The sequence below is a fragment of the Setaria viridis genome, chromosome 6 (genome assembly GCF_005286985.2).
Source record: "Setaria viridis chromosome 6, Setaria_viridis_v4.0, whole genome shotgun sequence".
Classification (NCBI taxonomy): Eukaryota; Viridiplantae; Streptophyta; class Magnoliopsida; order Poales; family Poaceae; genus Setaria; species Setaria viridis.
Genome location: NC_048268.2, coordinates 34,221,368 through 34,244,982, shown reverse-complemented (window position 1 = coordinate 34,244,982; position 23,615 = coordinate 34,221,368). Strand labels below are relative to the sequence as shown.

Here is a 23,615-nt window from a genome sequence, read left to right as displayed (position 1 = left end):
TTCATTGAGTCAATTCATATTCAGCATCTACTTTATTCTAGTTGAAATATTTCTAGTTTAGACTATAGTGTGTTGGCTTTGGCTCTAGTTGATTTATCTTTAGAATCTCTCTTAGCGGGTTTCTCATCTGAGTCCAATTGTTGTGATTGGATAAGGAGTTTCCTTCGTAGGATTCCCGGAGGATATCTCAGTGCCTAGTTGTAGGTGTGGAACCTAGAACTATCTCAGACTTGATTTGCACCCAGTTCAACGGAATAGTTGTGGTAGCTGGTAGGTGGTGATAGTCGTGTCCAGCCTACATAGTCCACCACGTTAGTTCTGGACTATAGGACTTAGGGGTAGGCACGATCATCCCTCTTCTCATCCCTTTCCGGGGTGGTGTGTCTCGGGCGCCCGAAGCTAAGAGAGTGAATTAGGATAAGGGTTCTTTAGTCGTTGTCTTGATCTGGTTTAGTCTCTATTAGAATTTGACCCAATTCGATAGTTCGTATTAGGAACCTATTCTCATCTCGTTGTCCTCCCAACTAGCTAGTCCGCTCTCTATCTTTATCTTGGATCTCCTCTGTGTCACAAGCTATCACTCCTATCTATCGTTACCCCCGCTAAGTAGTAGTTTGCTGAGTTGTGGTAACGTTCGAAGGATTTATTTACCGATTGTCTACGCCACTAGTGCTTCCCTATGGAAAATATAAATACGATACCTTGGAATACTCTCGCGTGAAATGCTACAATGGTGATTTTGTGAGCTTGCAAAATTAACCTCGAATTAATCTTTAGGCTATAAGAAATACCAACGCAAGGTGAGCTCACGGCTCGACGTGAGCTTCGCCAAAAAGTCAGCGGCGAAGTTGTCATGCCTGAGGACGTGGTAGAGCTTGAAGCCATCGAACTTCTCCTCGAGCTTTTGCACCTCGGCGTAGTAGGCAACCATCTTCTCATCGCGGCACGAGGCTTCTTTCATGACCTGGTCAACGACCAGCTTTGAGTTGCCCCTGATGTAAAGGTGACAAGCGCCTAGCTCAGAGGCGATCTTGAGGCCGTGGATGAGGGCCTCATATTCTGCCACGTTGTTGGTGGTTGGAAAGTGGAGGCTGATCGCATACTCGAGGCAGTCCCTCTTTGGGGAGGTGAGCACGACGCCATCCCCCGCACCCGCCGCCATGACCGACCCATCAAAATACATTGTCCAGTACTCGTGGCTGGTCGGTGATGAGGGGGAGGGGGTCTGGGCTTCAGTCCACTCTACGACGAAGTCGGCGAGGACCTATGACTTGATCGCAGTCCTTGGCACATAGCTGATCTAGTAGCCCATGAGCTCCGTTGCCCATTTAGCTATGCGATCAGACGTGTTACGGATCTGGATGATCTCCCCGAGCGGCGCCGACATCACCACCATGACCAAGTGGCTCTCGAAGTAGTGGAGAAGCTTGCGCTTCGAGATTAGGATGGCGTAAATCATCTTTTGGATTTGAGGGTAATGTACCTTGGTGTCAGATAGCACTTCACTAATGAAGTACACCAGCCTCTACACTTTGAGGGCGTGCCCGAGCTCCTCACATTCTACGACGATCGCCACGTTGACCACTTGTGTGGTCACAGTGATGTAGAGCAGCAAGGGCTCCTCTAGGGGTCGGGGAAACCAAGGTCGGGGGGAAGGGTTGACCAGGAAGGCTTTGAGCTTGTCAAAAGCCTCCTGAGCCTTGTCGTTCCAGCGGAACTGGTCGAATTTCTTCAATAGCTTGTACAGAGGCATGCCGCGCTCCCCAAGCCATGAGATGAAGCGGCTCAAGGAGGCCAGGCACCCCATAAGCTTCTGAGCACCCTTGAGGTTGGTGATCGGCCCCAATTCCTGATGACAGCAATTTTCTCTAGGTTAGCCTCGATGCCGTGCTCAAAGACGATGAAGCCCAAGAGCTTGCCCTTGGGCACCCCAAAGACACACTTCTTCGGGTTGAGCTTGATGTTGTAGTGGCGGAGACACTCAAACGTGTCTCTCAGGTTGGCGATGAGCTGCTCCGACTTGCAGGATTTGATGACGATATTGTCGATGTATACCTCCACTGTGTCCCCAACCAGATGGTCGAGGCAGCGGTTCATGCACCTCTAGTACGTGGATCCCACATTCTTGAGTCCGAACGGCATCATGATGTAGCAGTATGCACCGAATGGTATGATGAAGGAAGTCACAAGCTGGTCGGACTCTTTCATCTCGATCTTATGGTAGCCCAATAGGCGTCGAGGAAGCAGAGGACCTCGCACCCCGTGGTCGAGTCGACCACCTGGTCGATGCAAGGCAATGGGTATGGGACCTTTGGGCACGCCTTGTTCAGGCTGGTGTAGTCCACACACATGCGCCAGGAGATGTTCTTCTTCTTCTTCACCAGCACGAGGTTGGCAAACCACTCTGGGTGGAAGACCTCCTTGATGAACCCGGCTGCTAGGAGCTGGGCGATCTCTTCGCTGATGGCCTTCCGCTTCTCGTCGTCGAAGCGGCGTAGGCATTGCTTCACAGGTCGGGCGTCTCACCTGATGTCGAGGGCGTGCTCGATGACTTCTCTTGGGATTCTGGGCATGTTAGAGGGTTTCCATGCGAAGATGTCCCGATTCTCGCGCAGGAAGTCGATGAGCTCGCCTTCCTATTTGGCGAACATTGCAGTGCCGATCCACGCCACCTTGTTGGAGTCCTTAGGGTTGATCTGGACTACCTTGGTGTCCTCCATGGGCTTGAAGACCCCCGAGGTCGAGGCCTTGTAGGAGTTCGGGGCGACCACCTGCGTGGTCTTCTGGATCTCGAAGAATTCAAGGGAGCAGATGGTCTGCGTCACCAGCTCACAGTTCTCCATGTCATAGAGAAGCGCAAACTCATGGTTGGCGCTGACCGTGATCACACCGCAGGGCCCAAGAATCTTGAGCTTGAGGTAGGTATAGTTCGGGATCGCCATAAACTTGGCGTAGCATGGCCTCCCAAAGATCGCGTGCTAGTACCCCTCGAAGTCTACCACATCAAAGGTGAGGATCTCGGTACGGAAATTGGCGCGGGTTCCGAACGTGACGGGCAGGTCGATCTGCCCCAGGGGGGCCACCTACTTCCCCGGGATGAACCCGTGGAAGGGGGACCCAGTTGGTCGGAGCTCTGACCTCGGGATCTTCATGTCATCCAGGGTGGTGATGTACATGATGTTGAGGTCGGAGCCCCCGTCCATTAGGACCTTGGACAAGATGGAGTTGGCAATGATCGAGGCCACCATGAGACGAAGCCTCCTAGGTGCCCCGATGTGGTAGGGGTGATCCATCCTATCAAAGATAATTACCGTGTCCGACCATTTCAGGTAGGTCGGGATGACGGGGTCAGCACTCAGTACCTGCCTGGTTGTGTTCTTCCTTTTGCGGCTCCCCTCGAAGTCGAAGCTGCCGAAGATCATGAGGCAATCCCTAGGCTCGAGGAAGGTTTCCTCCTCCCCCGCGTTGACGTCAGCGTCCGGCGGTTGCTTCCCTTTTGCACTGACTTTGAGGTCGCCCCTCAGGTAGCGCTTCATGAGGTCACAGTCCTTGTAGAGATGCTTCGTGGGGTAGCTGTGGCTTGGGCACAGTCCCTCGAGAAATTTCTCAAAGTGGTCGCGGGTGGGTTCCCCCCCCCCCCCTTCTGCTACTTGCCGGGGCGGTCAGCTTCCGCTACAAGGTCGCCCTCGTGGTGTTTATTGTTCTTCTTCATCTTGCCTTTGTGGTGGGAGGGACCGCCTCCTGCCTCGCCGTCACGCCTAGCGGCGCCTTTCCCCTTGTCAAAGATCGCGACCACCGCCTCCTCTCCGGAGGTGTGGTTGGTAGAGATGTCCAGTAGCTCCTTAGTGGAGCGGGGCTTGGCGTACCCGAGCTTGTGGACGAGGGTCTCACACATGGTCCCCGAGATGAACGCCTCAATCACGTCGGCGTCAACCACATCAGGCAGCTCGTTGCACTGCCGGGAGAAGCGGCAAATGTACTCCCAGAGTGTCTCCCTCGACTTCTGCTTACAGTTCTTGAGATCCCAAGAGTTGCCGGGTCGGGTGTAAGTACCCTGGAAGTTGCCGATGAAGATCCAACGAAGGTCGGACCAGCTGTGGATGTAGTTCGGTTGGAGGTACTCCAGTCACGCCTGCGTCGAATCTGTGAGGAAGATTGGCAGGTACTAGATGATAAAGTCGTCATCGTTGGCGCCACCAACCTGGCAGGCGAGCCAGTAAACTTCAAGCTAGACGCTGGGATTCCTGTCCCCAGTGTATTTGCTAATATTGGTCGGAGCGCGGAAGCGCTCAGGGAAGGGAGAGAGCGTATCCTCCTCCCGAACGCCTTCGAGCCCAGGCCATCCGAGGTCAGGGAGCACGAACGCTCGTAGTAGCGGTCACGATGGCCGTGGTGGTCTTCACAGTCGTGGTGACACTGTCGGTCGAACTTCGCTCACTCGCGGCGTCGTGCTTGTATGATGCGCCACACGTCATTAGCGCCGCCTAGGCGGCGGGTTGCAGTGGCGCCCTTACCCCTTCCTCGAGCTGGCCGGCTCCTTGGCGACTTGCTGCGGCAGCATCCAGTGCATGGGAAGCCTGGGAGGCCACCCGCGCTTCATGTGCGGTGGCTGCTGCTCGCCTCCTGCCTCCGCTAGAGGGAGCTCTCTGCCTGCTGGACCGCTGCTGTCTCGAGCAACCCCTTGAGCTCGCAATGAATATGTAAGCCCTCAGGGTCCTGCGGCTCGGGGATCGAGCGTAGGATCATCGCCGCGGCAGCCATGTTCTGGATGGCCCGCGAGAAGTGGTGGACACCATCCTCGTCGCGCATGATTTGCTGATGCACGCGGCGTGAGCGGCCGCGGGCTGTGCCGCCCGCTTGCTCACCTCGCTGTTTACTCAGCTCAATGTGAACGCGCTCCAACCACGCGCGATGGTTGTCCAGCTCCACCCCCTTGGTGGAAAGGCGTTCTGCCTTCTCGTGGAGGTAAGCCTCTCGTTGCTCGGCAGTGAGCTGGTGCGACTGGGGGTGCTGATCCCTAGGCAGGGTGTGGGCAGCTAGCTCCACCATGAAGCACTCCCGTGACAGGTTGTCACGGTGCATGATCTCTACCTCTGACGACGAACTGCTCACGGAGCGAGCCTCCATCAGGTCATGGAAGAACGCCGACACATACTCTGCCGCTCCCACGAACGTAGGGTTCACGGGGGCGGGGTAGAGACGGTGCTCGAGCTCCAGCTGGAAGAGCTGGGCAGCGTCCCAGAGACCATACAACAGCTAAACCGTAGGGTCCGAGAACTCATTCTCTAGGGAAGCGAGGCCTCCCCCGAGAGCTGGGTGAAGACGTTGGCCAGCGCATAGAAGGTGCACTGGCAGGCCTCCGGCTCAGGGTTCGCCTCGAGATGGGCATCGATCTGACGCGCTAGGGCGTCACCATCGATGGGCAGGACGGCAAGGTCGCAATAGGGAGGCTCCCCCGCCAGCTCAGGCTAGATGGGGAGCTCCTCCTCGAGGAGGTGTAGCTGACCTAGCTGGTCAGCGATGAAGTCCAAGCTCCTGAAGTGGAAAGCATAGGCTAGGAGGAAGCTGGGAACGGGCCGTAGCTCGCCCCCAGCGTCGATGAGGAACTCCAGGCTCCCGAAGCGAATGGTGTCGCCCGGGATGGCGCCACTGCCGGCGCTGAAACTGAAGGAAGCCATTGAAAGCTAGCGAGGAATGCGCGGCCTTCCCTACCTGGTGCGCCAACTGTCAGTGTTTCGTACCGCCGACTAGTGATTATACGCCGCACTCTCCTCACTTCCGATGGCCAGCACACAAGAGACAATGAGTTATACTGGTTCAGGAAGATCCCTACATCCAGTTTCGGTAGGAGTCGTGTTCCTTGGATCGAGTGCACTGGGCTTACAATGGGGTGCTTGTAAGCAAGCGGTGTGTGGGTGCGTGTATGTGCATGAATGAAAGCGTGAGAGAGAGAAGGAAGGCCCGATTCCCCTTATATAGGTCAGGGACTGGACAACAATGTTGAGAAATAGAGGGGGGTCCCCGACCTCAGAGGTTAGGAGTGGGGTCCCCGACCTTAGAGGTCAGGAGTCGCGACGTGGTCGGCTCTGCCTTGAACCAAGGGGCCTCCTTGTCCTGTCCTCTTGGTCGGACGTGATCTTCACATGCCCTGTACGGTGGCTCCTGTGTGGCATGGGCTGCTTGCCTGACCTGCTTCCGCAGCGTGTCCCGTCTCGTCCGCCAACCCCGTGGCAGCGAACGGGGCAGAAGCGGCCATTGACGTCCATACCGGAGATGAGTGGGTGAGCCCTAGTCGGTGGCCTAAGTGGGCCGTGCTGCTTCCCTCCGGCTTTCCCAACCTCCTTAGTGTGCTCACGGCCAATCCACGCCGTTACGACTGATGCTAGGTCCCGCCTTGCCTATGGGCCTGTACCGGGTCTGGCGTGGTGGTATGATCTTGATCCTGACGGGTCGCCCTAGCGGTGAGGGTGATGATGACGTTGGGGCACATGGGCATGTACGACCGCGCGTGGCCTTGTCCTGCAAACTGTACTAGGCGGTCCAAGGGGTGTAGCGTCACCCTTGGACCCCTCGGTTAAAGGTCAGCTCCCTCCATCGGACATGTCCCCGCGTGGAGTGATCAAGGAGGCTACGCCCCGCATTTAATACCTCCGATACGGCGCAGGTCTTCCTGAATCAAGGAGTGGGTGAGGTGTTGTGGGCCCTTGCAAGCCCCGCCTCCGATCTGGTTAGACTGGTGGGTTGTGACCTTCAACTCCCGACCAAGGAAAGTTGGGAGGTGAGCCACAGCGTCCCCTGGACCACCCTTAGTTTGCTTCTTCGCTGTTGGATCCTTGGTCTTTTTGCATCTGGCTGCTTGAACCTTCCTGACTGTACCCATCAATTTGTAAAATATTAGATCGCGAATAATAGTAGCGATCCAGGGCTAAAATGAAAAGCCTTGGATCGCCATTTTTGAACTAGGCCCTCCCTCCTCTCTTTCCTCCCATCGATTGGGCGGCGGAGCTCCGGCGATCCCCGCCCGCGTCGGCCATCGAATCGGAGCGGGAGAAGCGCTTCTGCTTTGGAATAGATTCATCACCCGCTTCCGGAAGGCGTGCTGGCCGCGGAGAGAGGTCCTCTACCTCCCCTCTCTCTGGCGACGCGGCCCTCCTGCGGTCCCCTGCCCCAGCCCAGTCCTGCTCCGCCCGCCGCAAGACCACTAAGCGCCGCCGCCGCCGCCGCCGCCACCGAGCGTTCGTCCAGTCATCCCGTGAGATCGGACGCGCACGGCGCATCCCCCATCTGGTGCCCGAGGCGGCAGCTCCGGCGCCGAGAACGTGGCCGGCCGGATGGACGACGCTTCCAGGCCACCAACTCGGTCACAGACAACTGCTGCATACGCCGCTCGGCATGACTGAGCCTGATGCTGCAACAGGGAATACAGCTGCAATTTTTTTCTTCCCTTTTTACTAGGGTAATGAATTAACTCCAATTCTCAACCGAATCTTTTTCAGCAGATATAGCAATGATTCTTGACGCCACATCTGCGTTGCATTGGATCGTGATCTGCTAATGCATCGGACAGTGCCTAGCTGAAAAGTGAAGGTCAAGAAAACGACGAGGCGATATGGTTAACCAAAGCCTGAAACTGAATGCATCAGTCACGACGATGACATGTGTCAGATGTGATCTCAGGAAGACCGGAACAAGAGAGGCAAAAGCAACACTGAGGTCAGCACTCAGCAGTCGGCAGGCACCACAATTGCAAAGATAACTTCAGGAAAATGAGCACTCGAATTATGCTCAGATTGTTGTCCACACGAATGCTGGCGAGTAGAATGGATTCAAGAAAATGAATGCAGAAAGAAAACACAGGAACCAATGCTGATCAGCGATCATTCACTAAACCGAGGAGCTCTACCGGGGATCGGAAGCACGCAAGAACAGCCGCTGAGAACTACTGCCACGAGAAGGGCAGCGACGAGGAGGTGCCGTCCGAGGAGCCCTCGCCACCACCGCCACTGGCGCCGCCGCCGCCGACGTGAAACATCCCGCCGTAATTCATCTCGTTGTCGTTGGAGCCCAGCACGGTGTTCAGCTGCGGATGCTCGCCCTCCACCACGGGGCAAGAGGGGAACCCGGCCGTGGCCGCGACGGCGGCGCCGCCCGCGGAGGCCTGGGGGCGCGAGAACCACGACGAGCTGCCGAACTGCAGGCCCGACACCACGGGCTGCGCCATGGGCACGTGTTCAGTGGGCCGGACCATCCTGCTGACGTCGATACCGGAGGAGTTCGCTGGAGCTGACAGAAGAGAGAGAGCACAATCCGAGTCGAGCACACGGGTCAGCCCGTCGGAGAACATCTTGCCGCCGGTGCTGCTCTCGGGAGGTGCTGCCGCCTTGAGGACCGGCTGGCGAGCTGAAGCCGGGGCCTCCAGCACGACGCCGGTGGCGAAGCTTATCTCGCCCTCCTGCAGGAAAGGGAAGCGTCGGCCTTCTTTGGCGTAAGCAGACGACGCGCCGACGAAATGCTGCCTGTTGCTGGTGCCCAGAGGGATTTGGTGGTGAGTGTAATATGGACTCTCCTCTGTTTTGATTACGCCCGGCCAGTTCGCATCAAGCCTCGGTGCTGCAAACGGTGAGAATCGTGTTCCTGAATATGAAAGAAATGCTGATTAGGTGATGACTGACGAGGCAATGCAGCTGCCAGCAGCTAGACATACATTTGGCAGCATAATAAATCATAAATGAGTAAATTAATATTGTTCTCGGATCATTTAATGTGAATCAGATACTTCTTGTAGTTCTACATGCCAATTTGTTTATCTTATGTATGAACTCATATGGACTGTTGATTAAGTTGCGGTTCTTCAAGCTCCAGAGGTAGTGAAGAACAGTGTGTCAGTATATAGAACAAATCTGAAGCAAAGCAACATATAAAAAGTGGTGCTGTAGGGATCTATAGGATCTTGAAAGCATTAGAAGGACCTTGCATCAAATATGAGGACGCAATTGGCAGAAACAAAAGAGCTTCCTAATGGGCCAAAATTTTAAATGTGTGAAAGGTAGTTCATAGCATGGAGTCATTAGTGTATGCAGGGAAATGGCTCAATAGAGCAAAAACTGTGTAACATGGACACATGGTGGACTAGCATCCTATGAACCAAGTTTCAACTCTGCAACATGTTAAAGTGCTAGGCAACCTCAAAAGTTTAAAAGAGCAGAGGCAGAGGCAGAGGGGCAGAGTTGAACCTCTGGTTTTTTTTCCATGTTTCATGTATGTGCAGACCTATTTTACAGTTTTGTTTTCTTTTCCTTTCCAGTAACGTATGCAAATTCTGAAGATGTATCTGAACCATGTGCAGACTCAAGAAACAGAGAAAATTGGTAAAAAAAGAAGAAGAAAACCTTGTTGACTCGCCATGAAGCTTGCAGAAGCCATGGTATCTGGTTGTGGCTTCCTGCGGCGGCGATTGTGCCCATCTAGGCGCTTTCTACAGCTGCGCTTGGTGTCATCAAACTCCCCAAGTAAGTGAAACCTGAACATAAACTCCTGATGAGACTACTGAATTGAGTTAGGCAAATGAGAAAGTTGCTCTTAGTGGGGAAAAAAACTTAGTGGAAAAAAATGAGAAAGTTGCTATGTGAATATGCTAACAGCATCTCTCTTGACAAGATGCTTGTCTATTAAGGACCAGCAGCTCATCAACACACAAGGATATGAAAATAATCAACGTGATAAGTGCCTAATTCATGTAGAACCTTGATGACATGGTGCCAGTTATTCTACAGCCATTGCAGATTTTGTGGCAGTGTAGTTTGCCGCTTTCATAAACATATGACCTTGAATACGACATAATTGATCAGGACCACAGGATTGTCATTGACAATATGAATTATTTATACCTGTACTTTTTTTAATTTATAAACAAAGAAGATACTCCTAGTTTGGATTTTTCAAGTGGGGCGGATAAGATGGTCCTGCATAGTTAGGCACATGATCTAATGCTATATGACAATGCTCCTTACTATAAAGAATCATCAAGATAATTATTGTCAGAAGATTTAATGTACTGTGCACATATGCTTGTAATAGTTAATACACAGCACACCAGGGACCAATGTTCCTATGTCAATGAATCCATTCAGTGCTGAGAGACTTGTCTTCGATATTATCTATTGGACCAAAGAACTGTCCAAGCCAGGAAATATTGAAAGACCTGTTTGAACTTGGACCACAATATAGTGCAGTCAAACTACACAGATAGAGACTGACGGTTTCATTCTCCAAAGGGATAAGAACGCTGGAAATTTTGTTTGCACACTGACTGTCACTTATAATCTATAAAGTCTGCAATTTGCACCAAAAGACAAAGTAATCAATGATTGAGAATTGTCCCCACCGAGTAAAATATTCGCAGATAATAAGCAGAATATATGACGGGAGTATCACATTAGCACCCTCCATCATGTTATAGTGTTAAGGTCCACCACAACAGAGAGGGACCGTCTGCCATGGATCAGCAAGACAAAATTGGGCACCAACACAGCTGTACTATAAAGTTGACGGAGCTAAGATCGCGAATGTAGTGATACTTCATAATGCCAAAATTCAATTACTATGAGACAAAAAGAGCCGGATGGTTCAGGCTGAAATAAAAGAATACAGCCAGTGACACAACACCGTTTGAAGATTGAACAAATGAACTGGGAATTTTTTTGTTATATGAATGCTCAGAAATGTAGCTGAAATTTGTGCATGCCCAGAAAAACCATGTTTACTGCCGTTGCTAGCTCAGAAGCACAAATGCCAAAGTGGAACAAGGTGAAAGCACAAGGCAGGGCCAGGCGGCCCTAAAACACCTGAGAATAAGAGAAACCTCATTTTGGGATTCATACATGGTCCTTTCAGAGCACAGAAATGGCCCAGAAAATGCTTTGGGTATAGGCGAGGTCCATCATAAACCTCTTTCAGCAGTACTAGTACTAGCTTTCTGTGTATGGGCATGGGCACAATATCTGCAGAGATAAGAGATACTAGTATAGCGCCTTTGCCCTTCCACTCAAACAGGAGTAGGCAGTAGCAGATGTGGTAGGCCAGCAGCTGCCGCCTGAAATGATGGTAAACCAAAGCCGGCTGTACGCGGGTTCAGATTCAGCGCCATCTCCAAAGGGATTGCTTGGCAGGCCCACGCGGAGAGGGAGAGGGAGAAAAAAAAATGAGCACCCTGTCGCCGCCATAGCATCGACGACGGAAAGAAAAGCCTCAGGACTCAGGAGCTCACGTCGATCCGCCCGTTTCCACCCGCCAAAGCGCAGCTCGTCAGTCAGGCAATCATGCTCAGGGACTCAGGGGAGAGCGTCGCGTCGTCGACTGGGCACTGTGATCTTGGCCGGGCAGACGTTTGGGGAGCAGCTGCCTACTTTGCCAGCAGCGTTAAGTCTCATCAGTCATCAGCGCGTCAGAAAGTGAAGAGCTGAGCACGCAGTGCAGGAGCAGCGCAGGGGAGGCCGGAGGAAAAAGGAAAAGCCGTGGCAATAATTCAGGTAACGCGAGTTGCCAAGCTAAAGCGTAACAGGAGGAAACGAAAACTCCTGGCCGGGGCGGCTACAGTGGTGGTAGGGATCGAAGGAATTTTCTTGGAACCAAAAAATACTGGAAAAGGCATGCCGGAAAAGGTAAAGTTGTGCATCCTTGAAACGAGACAGGGAGAGAGAGCGAGAGCTCTGCTGCTAGACAGGCTCCTCTCCTCCTCCCGTGGGGAAGCGAGCGAGGAAGAAGAAGATGCTGATCCCCGGCTACTGATGAATTTTAACGGGTTGGAAGCAATCGGATAGTATATGCATTTTGTCTGATCGATTGTGTACGTACGGGGTGGCTAAATTGATGGAGGCGTCAGCTTGTGGTGGGGTTAGTTACCTGCTGCACTGCTGGCAGAAGCGCATCTCGCGGCCGGCGACGACGACGACGGGGGTCTTGGAGTGCGCCTCGCACACCTTGTGCCGCCGGTGGTAGTCGCGACACTTGCTCAGGTCCGCCGTGCACCCCTCCACCGCGCACGACGGGCACTGCTGCTGCTGGTGGTGGTGCTGCGGCCCCGCGCCGCCCCCCGGGCGCGGCCGCTTCGCCGGCGCGCCGGGCCCGGGCGACGACGAGCCCGCCGCCGGCGCCACGGGGGCCTTCCCCGCCGCGGCGGCGCGCTCCCTGCGGCTCGGCGCCGCGCCGAGCTCGCACTCGCCCAGCCCGCCCAGCTTCAGGTCCACCGAGCACTCGGCCGCCCCGGGCGGGCGGTACGCCGTGGCGGCCGCATTGCCGTGCCCGCCAGACGGCCCCACCGCCGCCGCCGCCGCGCCGCCCGCGTGGTCGTGCTCCAGCTCCGCGAGGTCCCACGCGCCCGGCGCCTTGAGATCCCAGTCCATGCCTCTGCTCAGCTCAAGCTCTCCTCTAGCTTAGCTACTGCCTGCCTAAGCTGTCGCCGTCCAGTGCCTCTCACACGCGCTCGAGTGGGCGGCTACCTCCGGCAGCTCCTGTCCCTCTCATTCCGCGGGCATTTTCTTGCAAGTGGCAGTGGCAGGACACTGGATCTACTGGTTAATTGGCGTACGAAACGAGCGCGTCCAGATCGAAGAAGCACAAGCTCCCAACCCAAACACACGCTGCAATTCAGCAAATGCAACAAGTGATTGAGAAAGAGAGAGACGGGAGGCTGTGATAGGAGTGAGAGAGAACTGAGGCGTGAGGTGAAGCTGCCGCTGAGCCGAGAAGAAATGGAAGGTGCAGTGTATAGATAGCAGCAGCCAACAAAGATTTGCAGCAACAAAAGCGAGGCCCGAGAGGCCAGGAACTGGGGGAGGGGAGAGGGTAGCAGTCAGTACTTGCAGAGACAACTGCGACTGTAGCAAGGGAGTGTGTGCATGAAAAGAGACGGAGAGGGAGGGAGAGAGGAGGAGGACGAGGAGAGGAGTCGAGGAGGAGGGCAGCGATATTATTACTTGCCACCACGGTGGGGCCGCAACCTTTCCATCCCTGACAGGTATTCTAAAGGAGGAACAGTGGGGAGGGGCCCCACCGCCATGTTCACACTGCCATGCAAGGTGGCGTCGCGCCACAATTATGGGGGGGGGGGGGGGGGGGGGGGGGGGGGTGGCGCTTGGCTTGCCTTGCTTGCCGTAGACAACTCTATTTTTCCTCTCTAGCTCCCTACTGCTACTGAGATTGCAACCCATTTTTTTTTGTCCCAAAAAGAAGTGGATTATTGCATTGCAATAGTTGCATTTGCAGCTCGCAAAATCATATAAAATTGCTCTGAGTGCCGTCTGATCAGGACGGGTTTATGTTTATCAGCAGCAGCAGTGCAGCACCATTTGCTGGCCTCATCAGCCTACTAACCCCACTTTTGGTCTTGGGCAGCTTAGAATAATCCCTACATCACCAAAAGCCCGGTCACCGGTGCTGAAGTACTGATTGGGGATGAATGTTTCCGAGTTTGGCCGCGCATGAACCACACATTCTGCATTTCTGCCCCCACTACAAAAGATCTCGGGTTTTTTTTATGCCGCCGAACTGCACTTGGAGCCCATTGTTTATTGGCTTTGCTCCTCATAGTCCTAGTCTATTGTTATTGTATATTTTGTTTCTTCTCTTGCAATAGAAAGAGAGGGCTAGTTGAGGGTTTCATGTGATGATGTTCCATGGCAGTATGGCACTACTGGGAAAAAAGAAAAAAAAAGAATTGGGAAAATGGGAGGAAAAGGGAGATAGGTATGGCTTGGTTTGGGTTTGGTGAGGGTGGTGGTGGGTGGGGTTTGGATGGGAGCGGGGGAAACAAGACCCCTGAGTGACGTGGCGCGCGTCCGCTTGCTCTTTCTAGCTCTCCCGGCCCGTAGGCCTTTTTGTTTTCAGAACCGGCGATAATGCCTGCGTGCGTGCATGGCGTCGTGGGTTCGTGACGGTGAGGCCATGTGATGGATCGGCCGGCGGCCCGGCGCTCCCCTTTTCCATGCGTTTCAGTGTGAAAAAGGAGGCCGGAACGGCTAGCCGGCCGCTCCCAGCTTTTTTGCCAAAAATGAAGGTGGCACGTGGCGACGAGGAGCTGCGGACTGTGTGGAGAGTGGAGTCACTGCTGTGTCATTGTGTGCTGCCATGCTATCATTCAGGTGGGCTTCCCCCCGAACAGTGTGAAAATACCTCAGCTCGACTGCATGGGCATGGGCCAACGAGCTAGTAGAGGCCAGGAGCTCGTATGTAGCGACTTGGGCTGTGTAGCCTAGCGTAGCGAGGTGCCGAGGTCTGCCACCTCGACGCCGTTGCCGCCGTGCGAAGCTAGGGAAGGGAACAGCGGCGCGGCGCCCGGGGCTGACTTCACGGCCGAGGATCCCGGCTTCCGGCGGGGCTCGCCGCCGGCCGCCCTCGTCGCGGTCGCCGACCGACCGCACGAACAGGCGCCGTGAACGAGAATGACGAGCTGCGCTACCGGCCAATTCGAGCTCGGGCGCGTGAATGCGTGATGCGTGGGGCTCTGGCCGGCCGTGTCCCGTGGAACGGTGTGGCGCCGTGGCGGACCCCGGCCGCCGTACACCGTACCTCCCGTGACGTCACCGTCGAAAAGTCAACGTGTTTGCGCCTGGCTACTGTCTACTAGCCTACTAGACTAGGAGGCAGGTGCGCCAAGAAGCACAGGCTGACAGCCTGACAGGAGGCTAGCAGCGCCTGCTACGCATGTGGTGGCCTTCAGCCTCGAAATTCAGGCAGTGGAAAACGGTTCTCAGATCACGGTGTAAAAAAAAACGAAAAGGATGCCTGCCTGAGGTAAAAAAAAAACTTTTTTACTACTACATTGGAGTGTGTTACTAGTAATAACGTTTTGACGGAGATGTTTGTGACTCGAGAACTCAGTTGATACAAAACCATGGCCCATGAGCACCACTCTGACACTCAACAATAAAAAACACACACGTACAGTCCGGTGGCCAGGCTACTACAGTCCGTGGAGGAGCACCATAAACCACCTTGCCTGAGATGGAACAAGGTACGCGTACGGGCGCTTTCCCGGATCTAGAAACAACACGCCACCATCAACACCACCAACGACGCTCGCAAGAAATGCGAATCCACGGGCAGTCAGTACCACGCCGCCGTACGTACCTCGACGCCGGTCCCGATCGATCAAGCCCTGCCCGGCGGCATTACATGCGATCCATCCAACAACATCGACACACGTACAGTACACGCACTAGGGTCAGCAGCTCCTGCCTCCTGCTGCTGTTGCGACTGTACTGCCCCCTTTTCTGTGGTCCTTAATTGCATGCCCTCCGATCCTTGTGCGCAATCAATCAAAGCTCGTCGTCGGATCAGATCATCTCGCTGGTTTTGGCAGCTGCATGCGTCCCCAATGTTTTGCATGGGACTACGTGAAAAGTAGATGTGAGATCCTACGTACAAGAATCCATGGGGTAAGTAACCTATGCGTGCAGTGAAGCTAAGGATCTTTGTTTGCGTGGTGTAATCTTATGCTGTTTGGGACAGTTAAAACCCTCAGCAAAGCGAATTTGAAGACCTCGATCGTCAAGCGCGTGTAGCTAAAGCTTACTGAAAACGAACCATCTTGCAGGGTGATGTCTTTGTTCTGACTTCTAACAGGAACACTGTGTGGTTTTCTTGTCACGTGTGGCGCTGAGGTTGAGAACGTGATTGATTTGCTGCCAAAATTTTGGCATGCCAGAGTTTTGGCGAGCTATTTTTTTCCCACCGTTTGATTTGTTAACAAAATTTGACAACTTCTCCTATTTATCTTACCAAAATATTGGCAAGTTTTTTGCCCAACTTTGACATGTCCAAAGTTTTAGCAAAGCAACCAATCAGGCTCTGAGCGCGGCGGTTGAGATCGATGACAGGCACCGCACGTTGAGATGACACAAAACCATGATGTGTCCATCCATGGATGATTATCCACATCTGACTGTTGCATTGCTTTGCCCAGAGAGTGTGGGAGATCGATGAACTAAACAGCGATGGCGGCTTCGATCCCTCTGCCGGCAGGTATCGATAGGCGGCGGAGCTGTATTTGATCCAATCAACCAATTCCTTGCCATTCATCAGTAAGAAAATTGAACTGAAAGAGCATATGTTCCTATAGGGTTCTGGTAAAATCTCTTGGGAGAGAAGAAGGTCCTTACCGGGACCTGCAATCATGCTGCACGCACCGAAAAGAAAGGTACTCCGTCTGCGCGTACGACGGAGTTGAGATCTTTTTGACAAAAAAATCGACGACGACACCCAACTCTTCTCTCCAGACCTTTTCGGCAAGAGAGCGAATGGTGAAGAAGCCGCTGGCCAACGTCTAGATCTACATGGCATAGCTCGAAAAGATCTCGGCACTCATGGCCGGCACAGCCTCGCGCTCGCCGGCCCAGACGGACGGATCGAGCCTTCAATTCCCTGTTGCGTGCCGGCCTCGACCTCGCTGGCGGCGACAGCGCCGGGACAACGACGCTTCACTTGGTCACTTTCGTTCGGACCCCCCCACGGGCGTGACGCGACAGGGGAAGAGGGAGGGGGGTTGTGTGACTGCGCCCCAGCTGATTGGCCGACCTGCAGATGAAGGAAAGTCTGGGCAGTTAATGGCTCCTCCATCGCTCTCTCGTTTTGGGTAGACACCTAGCTAGTAGGGCTGGTACAGTAGCTATAGTACGCTAGGGTAATAAATTGTGAGCGTGATTAGCTGTTTGTGATTTGAGATCTACTAGGTCCCTTTGGATCCACCTAGGAGGCTAGGACCGTGGAATTTAGGTTTTACTGCAATCTCAATCTCCATATAGTTCATACCAATCCAGATCGTAACAATTACACATGCTTTCTCCCTCTAGCCCTTTCTAGCTTGTGGACTGCAAAAGATGTACACAACCTTCTAGTGATAATCACCATAGTGTCATTGTCATAAAACACCTCCCCCTATATATTCCCCATCCCAGAATATAGCTACATTTAGGGTGTGTTTGGTTCTAAAGACGAAGTGAGACGGGACAGAATGATCCCGCTTCGTCCCACATTTGATTTGGACATGGGTGGGACGCAGACATCCCTACGAGGAAATATACCCTCCAAATGAGGGATGCCCCCGTCCCACCAAAACGAGCGGATGGGGCCATCCCACTTCGCCCCCATCACGCCTGTCATCTCCCTTCGTCCGCGAGAGACCAGGCTAAGCGAGCCAGCACGGCCGCCGGGATGAGGCCAGCGCGGCCGACCGGTATCTCCGCCGCGGGGCCAGCTCTCCCTGGCCGCTAGGAGAAGAGGAGGCGGCAGAGCTCCATGGCGGGGCTTGGGGGAGAAGAACAGGGACAAGCAGGAAGAAGAAAGGATAAGGCTCTTGAAATGACATGTGGGGTCTATTTTTAGATGACATGTAGGGTTAACGGTGTTAAATTCACCATCCATCCCATTTTCTCAATTTCTTGTACCAAACATAGAACTGGGATGAACCCATCCCATTTTCTCATTCTGAACCAAACACGAAATGAGACCATCCCATTCCAAAAAATAGGGGCGGGACCATCCCGTCCCACCTTGTCTCTAAACCAAGAGTTTTCTAAAATTAACCTTTTAACTTTAACCAATAATATCTCTAAAAGTAATTTATTTGAAATAAAGAAGTTACATATTATAACAGTCTAGCATCATTTTTATGGTACTAGTCTTTATAATTATTTCGCTATTCATAATTGATGTTTAACTTTGAAAAAAACTCTAATTAAACATGGCTATATTCTGAGATGGCAGTCAGAATTGTTTTTTTTTTGGACACAGGGAGCAGTGAACTAGAGTGCCCCCCCCCCCCCCCCCCCCCCCTAGCGGAGTCAACTTGCTAACTTTATGTATGTTCATGTCATACAGTCTTTCTAGATAACTTCTCCAATAATCAAACTATTCCCGCTATCCATGCATGCTTCTTTGTTGGTCGCCTGCATCTTTTATCAATGATTTGCAGACTGTAGCATTACTCTTTGTTATAAACAGCCAGCATTTCTCTCCCCTCATCCTTTCTCTCTTCCATATAGATAAAAGAGATATGACGTGTCATGTACCTTATAAACAGCATAGAAGACGACCTAGGACTTGCAGTAGATCGGTAAAAAACTACAGAAAAGAAAATATATCGAAGAGCTGTAGGTAGCTACACTGGCGGCGGCGGGCTCCAAGAAGACATTGCGTTGATGGGATCCTCCAAGCAGGCCACCACGGGTGAGAAACTGAAAACGATGGCAACAACAGCTACGTTACCGAGCTAGCGTGGTCCTGCAGCTACCAGTATCGGCCCATCCCCCGTCCCCGGCTTTACTGTGCCTGATTGTGCAAAGGTAGCTTGTAGCTAGAGCTAGGAGGCCGCTGTAAATTCTTACTGAAACAGTAAAAGCAGAGGTAGAAAAGTGGAAATTAAAACTCGACGGCCCTCGCGTAGTAAAAGCAGAGGTAGATACAAAAAACTAGAAATGAAAACTCGACCGCCTGCACAGATCGTGCCGTACCGGTACCGCCTTGATTTGAACATCGAGCACGCGCATGCGGCATGCCTAGCTGGACAACGACACGATCGAGGAATCGCGCTAGCTACGCGAACGGCGAGCTCATGGTCATGGTCTCGTGGAGCCATGGTGGTGTCGTCATGGCGCATGATGAGCGCGGCGGCGGCAGGCACGCACGTAGTCGATCATCCTCGATCGGACGGCGACGGTCGACATGCCGTCTGCCGCCAGGCAGGCCAGCGACGGAATGTCGACGTATCGGTGGGGGGAGTATGAGCGTGGGTGTTGGAGTCGGACCACGTATGTCTACGTACCGTACGTATGATTGTACGCAGGCAGATCTGGCGGGCGGCCGGCCGGCCGGCCGGGATCCGATGCCCATGCGTTCCGCACAGGAGACAGGGGTACAGGGCGCTGCGTCTACGTTGTCCGTACGCCTGCCGCCGTGGAAGTTACCATGCGGCCGTCGTGTTCCCGGCGCCCGCGGCCCACGTACGGCCTCCACCACGGCTCCATGCGCACGTGAGGCGCACCCAGGCTCGGAGCGGGGGGTCCCGGTGCCGTGCCCCCACGCGGCGGCGTGGCTGGGGCTGGCTGGCTGTGGCTGGCTCGTAGTAGTACCTACCTCCTCCGCGCAGCCAATCCAGCCGGCCGGCCGGCCCGGTGTGGTCCACGGCGGCCGCGCCCACGCCCACGCCCGCGCGCGCCCGCCTCCATTGCAATTCTTCAACACATCCAGATTGCAGAGAGGCCATGTGGCGGTGCGCCGTGCTGGTCCAGGGCTAGCTACCGCGCTCCCGCCGCTCCCCGCTCCCGTGTCCTGTCCCGTTCCGCCGCGACACGGGCGGATGGGCTATTTGGCGCCTGCCACGGGGGAGCCCCGGTTGGTCCACGTGCGCCGGGCGCGCGCCCGCCCCCGTGCTCTCTGCCCTGCCGCCCGGCCGCGGGCCGCGCGCGGCGCACCTGGACAACGGCCAGCGGGCGCGGGGGCATGCCGTCGTGGCGGCCAGCTGCCTCCCCCGCCGGTCCAGGCCGCCGGCCGGCGACAGAGGCAATGACATTGACGACGACGAGCTCGGAATCGGCTTTACGGCGTGGCTTCGCACGGTAAGACCCCGGCGTGTACAGGAGGTAGATCTGTGCCGAGGCTAAACTAGAAAGAGGACTAGTTGCCACGCTGCTTGGCTTGCAAGTACAGGGGCAGAGGCGGGCGTACGAGGGGCTGCTCGTGTCGGGGGGGCGGGGCCGGCGGCCGGGGCTCCAGGCTCCAGCGCTGCCCCGCCACGTTCAATGCCGCTAGCCCACGGCACTTGAATGCCCTAGTGGTTACGGCTTCGCTGCTGCGCGCTTTTGCGAGGAGGGAGGCACTGTTTGCTTTTGTCTCGCATAGTTGCGCGCCACCGCTACCTTCATACGAGAGCAGTTATGCCTTCTGGCTCGTCGCGTTAGGGATGTTTGGATACACCCTCCTAAACTTTAGTACCTGTCATATCGGATGTTTGAATACTAATTAGGAGTATTAAATATAGTCTAATTATAAAACTAATTGCACAGATGGAGTCTAATTCGCGAGACGAATCTATTAAGCCTAATTAGTCCATGATTCGACAATGTGGTGCTACAGTAACCATTTGCTAATGATGGATTGATTAGGTTTAATAGATTCGTCTCGCGAATTAGTATAGGGGTTCTGCAGTTAGTTTTATAATTATCTTATGTTTAGTGCTCCTAATTAGCGTCCGAACATCCGATATGATCCTCCTAAAATTTAGTACCCCATATCCAAACACCCCCTTAATCTGCGTTTTACCTTGCCGGATCCTGATGCCGTGATACGACTCGTGCTTGCCCGTGGCAGCTAGCAGGAAAATTTTGCGGTATCTCGATCATACTGGCAGAGTCAGGATTTCAGGCGACCGAGCAAACAACCTATATGCACTGTCCGATCGTCACGAGTACGAGTTTATCGATAGGTCTTTATCGTGACTTTTCCTTTGTCGCCAATTCTATCTCCAAATGAACGTAATGTTTGAATTTTCCTGAACTCAATTGATCAATAATTTTTGAGTTTCTGTTAGAGGAAAATATAGAAAATATTTTTTGTTTAATTGTAGTATATATATGGGCCCAAGACTTTTCTAGGATCGGATAAAGATAGTAGAAATATAACTAAAATATTATATGTAAGTCGTGCGGTTACTAGCTTATCCATTCTATGCAGCTTTACCATTGCTTGGAAACTCCGATGGTTCGTGGCCTCTCTCGGCTCCCGCTGATTCTTGAGAACAAAATTTCTTTTTGTAATTTGGTTAGTAGAGGGAGAAACGGAAAATGATAAGTTGGCATTGATAGCGTGGGTCGGTGGGTGGTGTGAAGATATAGGACTTATGAATGATTCAATAACAATGATCTCTTTTTCCCCTTCTCTTCTTCCCCCTTCTTTCACCTCAAAAGTTAGAAAATAGAAGGGGATTTCCCTGTTCTTGTTTACGGGGAAGTAGGGGGCTCAAGCTCCCCTCCCTGATGGATCCGCTCCTGCGCTCTCCCACCACTTGCCTATTGTTGGTAGTTATTAGCACTTGGAGGATGAGGATGCCCTCTGGCATGTTTTCTTGTACGGTCTAGTGTTGTCTCGGTCAATATCAGATTTGTCTTAGATTGTTGAAGTCATATGGAATTCTCATGTAATGTTGTTTTTGAAATCTATCTTATTTTAGTTCTGAATTCAGTGGCTATTCAGCATTCGCTATTAAGACTGTATATTCTAAATCAAATTTCTCTAATTATGATATAGTTTCTGAAAACTATAGCAACACCTACAACATCAAATTAGTTTTGACCATGGTGACATATATTTAGGGATGTCCATCCCTCACCCAAGTGAAATGAAGAGCTTCCTCACTCAAATTTCTCAGCCATTAGATTTAAAATCGACAGCTCGGATCAACTCCCTCTCTTTCTATCTTATCCCCCCCCCCGACTCTCCCCACCAACCCCGACGTCGCCCGTTGCCTCCCCGGCGCCGTCCCTGACGCCAGCGCGGCCCGTCCTCCCACCGCCGCCCCTCCCTCCTCGCCTGCCCCTGCCACCCTCATCATCCCCGCTGCGTCACCGGTGCTGATGAGGCCCGCCCTCCTACCGCCGCCCCTCCCTCCTCGTCCGCCCCACCGTCCACCATCACCCTCTCCGTCTCCAGCGGCTGGTGCCGCCGGAGACACCACCGCCGTCTCTACCACCACCGCCCCTCCCTCCTCGTCCGCCCCACCGTCCACCATCACCCTCTCCGTCTCCAGCGGCTGGTGCCGCCGGAGACACCACCGCCGTCTCTACCACCACCGCCCCTCCCTCTGCCGTCGTCGGCTACGCTGCCCCCGCCCCGGCACCGCCCAACCGCTGTCCACCATCGCCCGGCCAGCGGCGCCACCGCGCCTCACCGCCCCGTGCCCGCCACCTCCGCCGGGCCAGCCTACCACCACCGGCCTTCCCTCTAGGGCCGTCAGCATCCACCCCGGAAACCCCAAGCCCCTAACCCTGAAAACCCCGAACCCCTAACCTCGACGCCCCAAATCTCGCTGGAGTTGGAGAAGAACGGGGAAATGGTGTGCGGATGGGGAGGAAGAAATAAAAAAAATTTAGGTAAGACCTCTGTTTCACCCAGGTGAGCTATAGCTTTTCCCTATATTTATCTTTATGGTGTATTTATTTGGTATCATATAGATTAATATATCTTTTCCTACAAATTTAATTAAAAGTTAGAAATGTTTGATTTAGATAAAACTAAAGTATTTTATATCTTGAAATGGATGGAGTAGTTTTGGATAGGGGATATAACGGGCAACGGTTGTGATGGCGTATCAGAATTGTGAGCCGATGAAGTTTTTTTTTTGAACGAAAGCGGCACGAGACTGTGCCTATTTTATTGATAAAGAGGGATAGTCACAACTGGCTAACCGGAAAAACAAAAAACAAAAACAAAAACGGCTATACAAGTTCTGCTGCTACACTCGTGCTAGAAGTCTCGCAAGGCTTTTTGCCCCTGCTGTAATCCACAACTTCACCGAGTACTTGATTTTTTCCAACATTGACGGTACTGATGATTCTTGGTGTCGGAAAATTTTGGAGTTCCTTTCGTTCCATACCTCCCACATGATCAGTACCGTTATGCTTTGTGTCGTGTTTCATGAAATTCCTAGTGTTGATGTGATGTTAATCCACCATTCCAGGCACGTCGTGCTTTGCAGCCATTCCTCTAGGTCTAGCCTTTCCTGTGATAACCACAAGGCCACATGTGTCTATATTCGTCTTGTGAATCTACATTTTGCTAGTAGATGGTGTGCCGTCTCCATGGTGCATCTGCATCGGGAACAAGTCGGGGCGTGGTCCCATCCTCATTTTGCTAGTCTGTCTGATGACCAGAGCCTGTTTTGTAAAATTAGCCACGCGAAGAGTTTGCATTTTGGAGGGGCCCATGTATGCAAGACGGTTGCCAGGTTGGGTGTCCTTATGCATCCGATGAATTGTGCTCTGTATGCTGAAGCCACTGTGTATTGACCGTTCTGCATGAATTTCCAAGTAATTCTATCCTCCTACCCAGGTTGTAGCTCGCATGGTCGTATTAGGCTCCATAGTGTTACGAATTCGCTTAGGTGTGTTGTAGTGAAGCCAAAGGTGTGGTTGAGGTCTCTAATCCATTTATTGTTTTGTAGCGCTTCATGCACCGTTCTTTTTTTCTTCCTTGTCCTGGCATAGAGTCCTAGGGAGAAAACCCATTCGTTGTCTTTGCATAACCTCTAAATGAAGTTCTTCCTACGTCTTCCATTAGCCTTTAGATGGAAGAACCTCGTGTTGGCGTCCCCTTCCTTGAGGTATGTTATCCTGGAGCATTGTTTTTTCCTTGTCTTTTCGATGGCTGCCCAGCCCATGAGTCGCTATTTTAATTTTCCCCTCAACCATGTTTCTACCGTTGACACTGTCCTGACATCTTGAGCCTCATCAAGGCGCAGAATGACCTCTTGGGCCATGTGCATCTTCATTCTAGCCGCAGATAGCATTGACGTGCTCCATTGTTTCAAAGCCTTAGACGTTGTGTGTAGTTTGTAGCCTAGTCTGTGG

General features: G+C 53.2%; 2 protein-coding genes across 2 annotated transcripts; both read right to left on the bottom strand.

Moving 5' to 3' along the window:
- Nucleotides 1-778: 778 nt before the first annotated feature.
- Nucleotides 779-1,162, bottom strand: LOC140223261 (uncharacterized). Its single transcript, XM_072294785.1, has one exon. The coding sequence runs from the start codon at nt 1,160-1,162 to the stop codon at nt 779-781; it is 384 nt and encodes a 127-aa protein (XP_072150886.1).
- A 6,582-nt stretch (nt 1,163-7,744) lies between these two features.
- On the bottom strand, nt 7,745-12,985 carry LOC117862225 (teosinte glume architecture 1). Its single transcript, XM_034745758.2, has 3 exons — nt 11,902-12,985; nt 9,390-9,520; nt 7,745-8,634 (listed from the first exon to the last, which is right to left on the bottom strand). Exons 1-3 carry the CDS (start codon nt 12,399-12,401, stop codon nt 7,940-7,942), a joined length of 1,326 nt encoding a protein of 441 aa, XP_034601649.1. The 5' UTR covers nt 12,402-12,985; the 3' UTR covers nt 7,745-7,939.
- Between the last annotated feature and the right edge of the window lie 10,630 nt (nt 12,986-23,615).

What these genes read in the sequence shown, in the direction of transcription:
- LOC117862225 (XM_034745758.2), bottom strand. Translation starts at nt 12,401, where the DNA reads ATGGACTGGGATCTCAAGGCGCCGGGCGCGTGGGACCTCGCGGAGCTG. An exon ending in TTCTGCCAGCAGTGCAGCAG is followed by an intron (nt 9,521 to 11,901) that starts GTAACTAACCCC and finishes GTTTATGTTCAG; the next exon opens with GTTTCACTTACTTGGGGAGT. An exon ending in CTTCATGGCGAGTCAACAAG is followed by an intron (nt 8,635 to 9,389) that starts GTTTTCTTCTTC and finishes TTTCATATTCAG; the next exon opens with GAACACGATTCTCACCGTTT.
- LOC140223261 (XM_072294785.1), bottom strand. Translation starts at nt 1,162, where the DNA reads ATGGCGGCGGGTGCGGGGGATGGCGTCGTGCTCACCTCCCCAAAGAGG.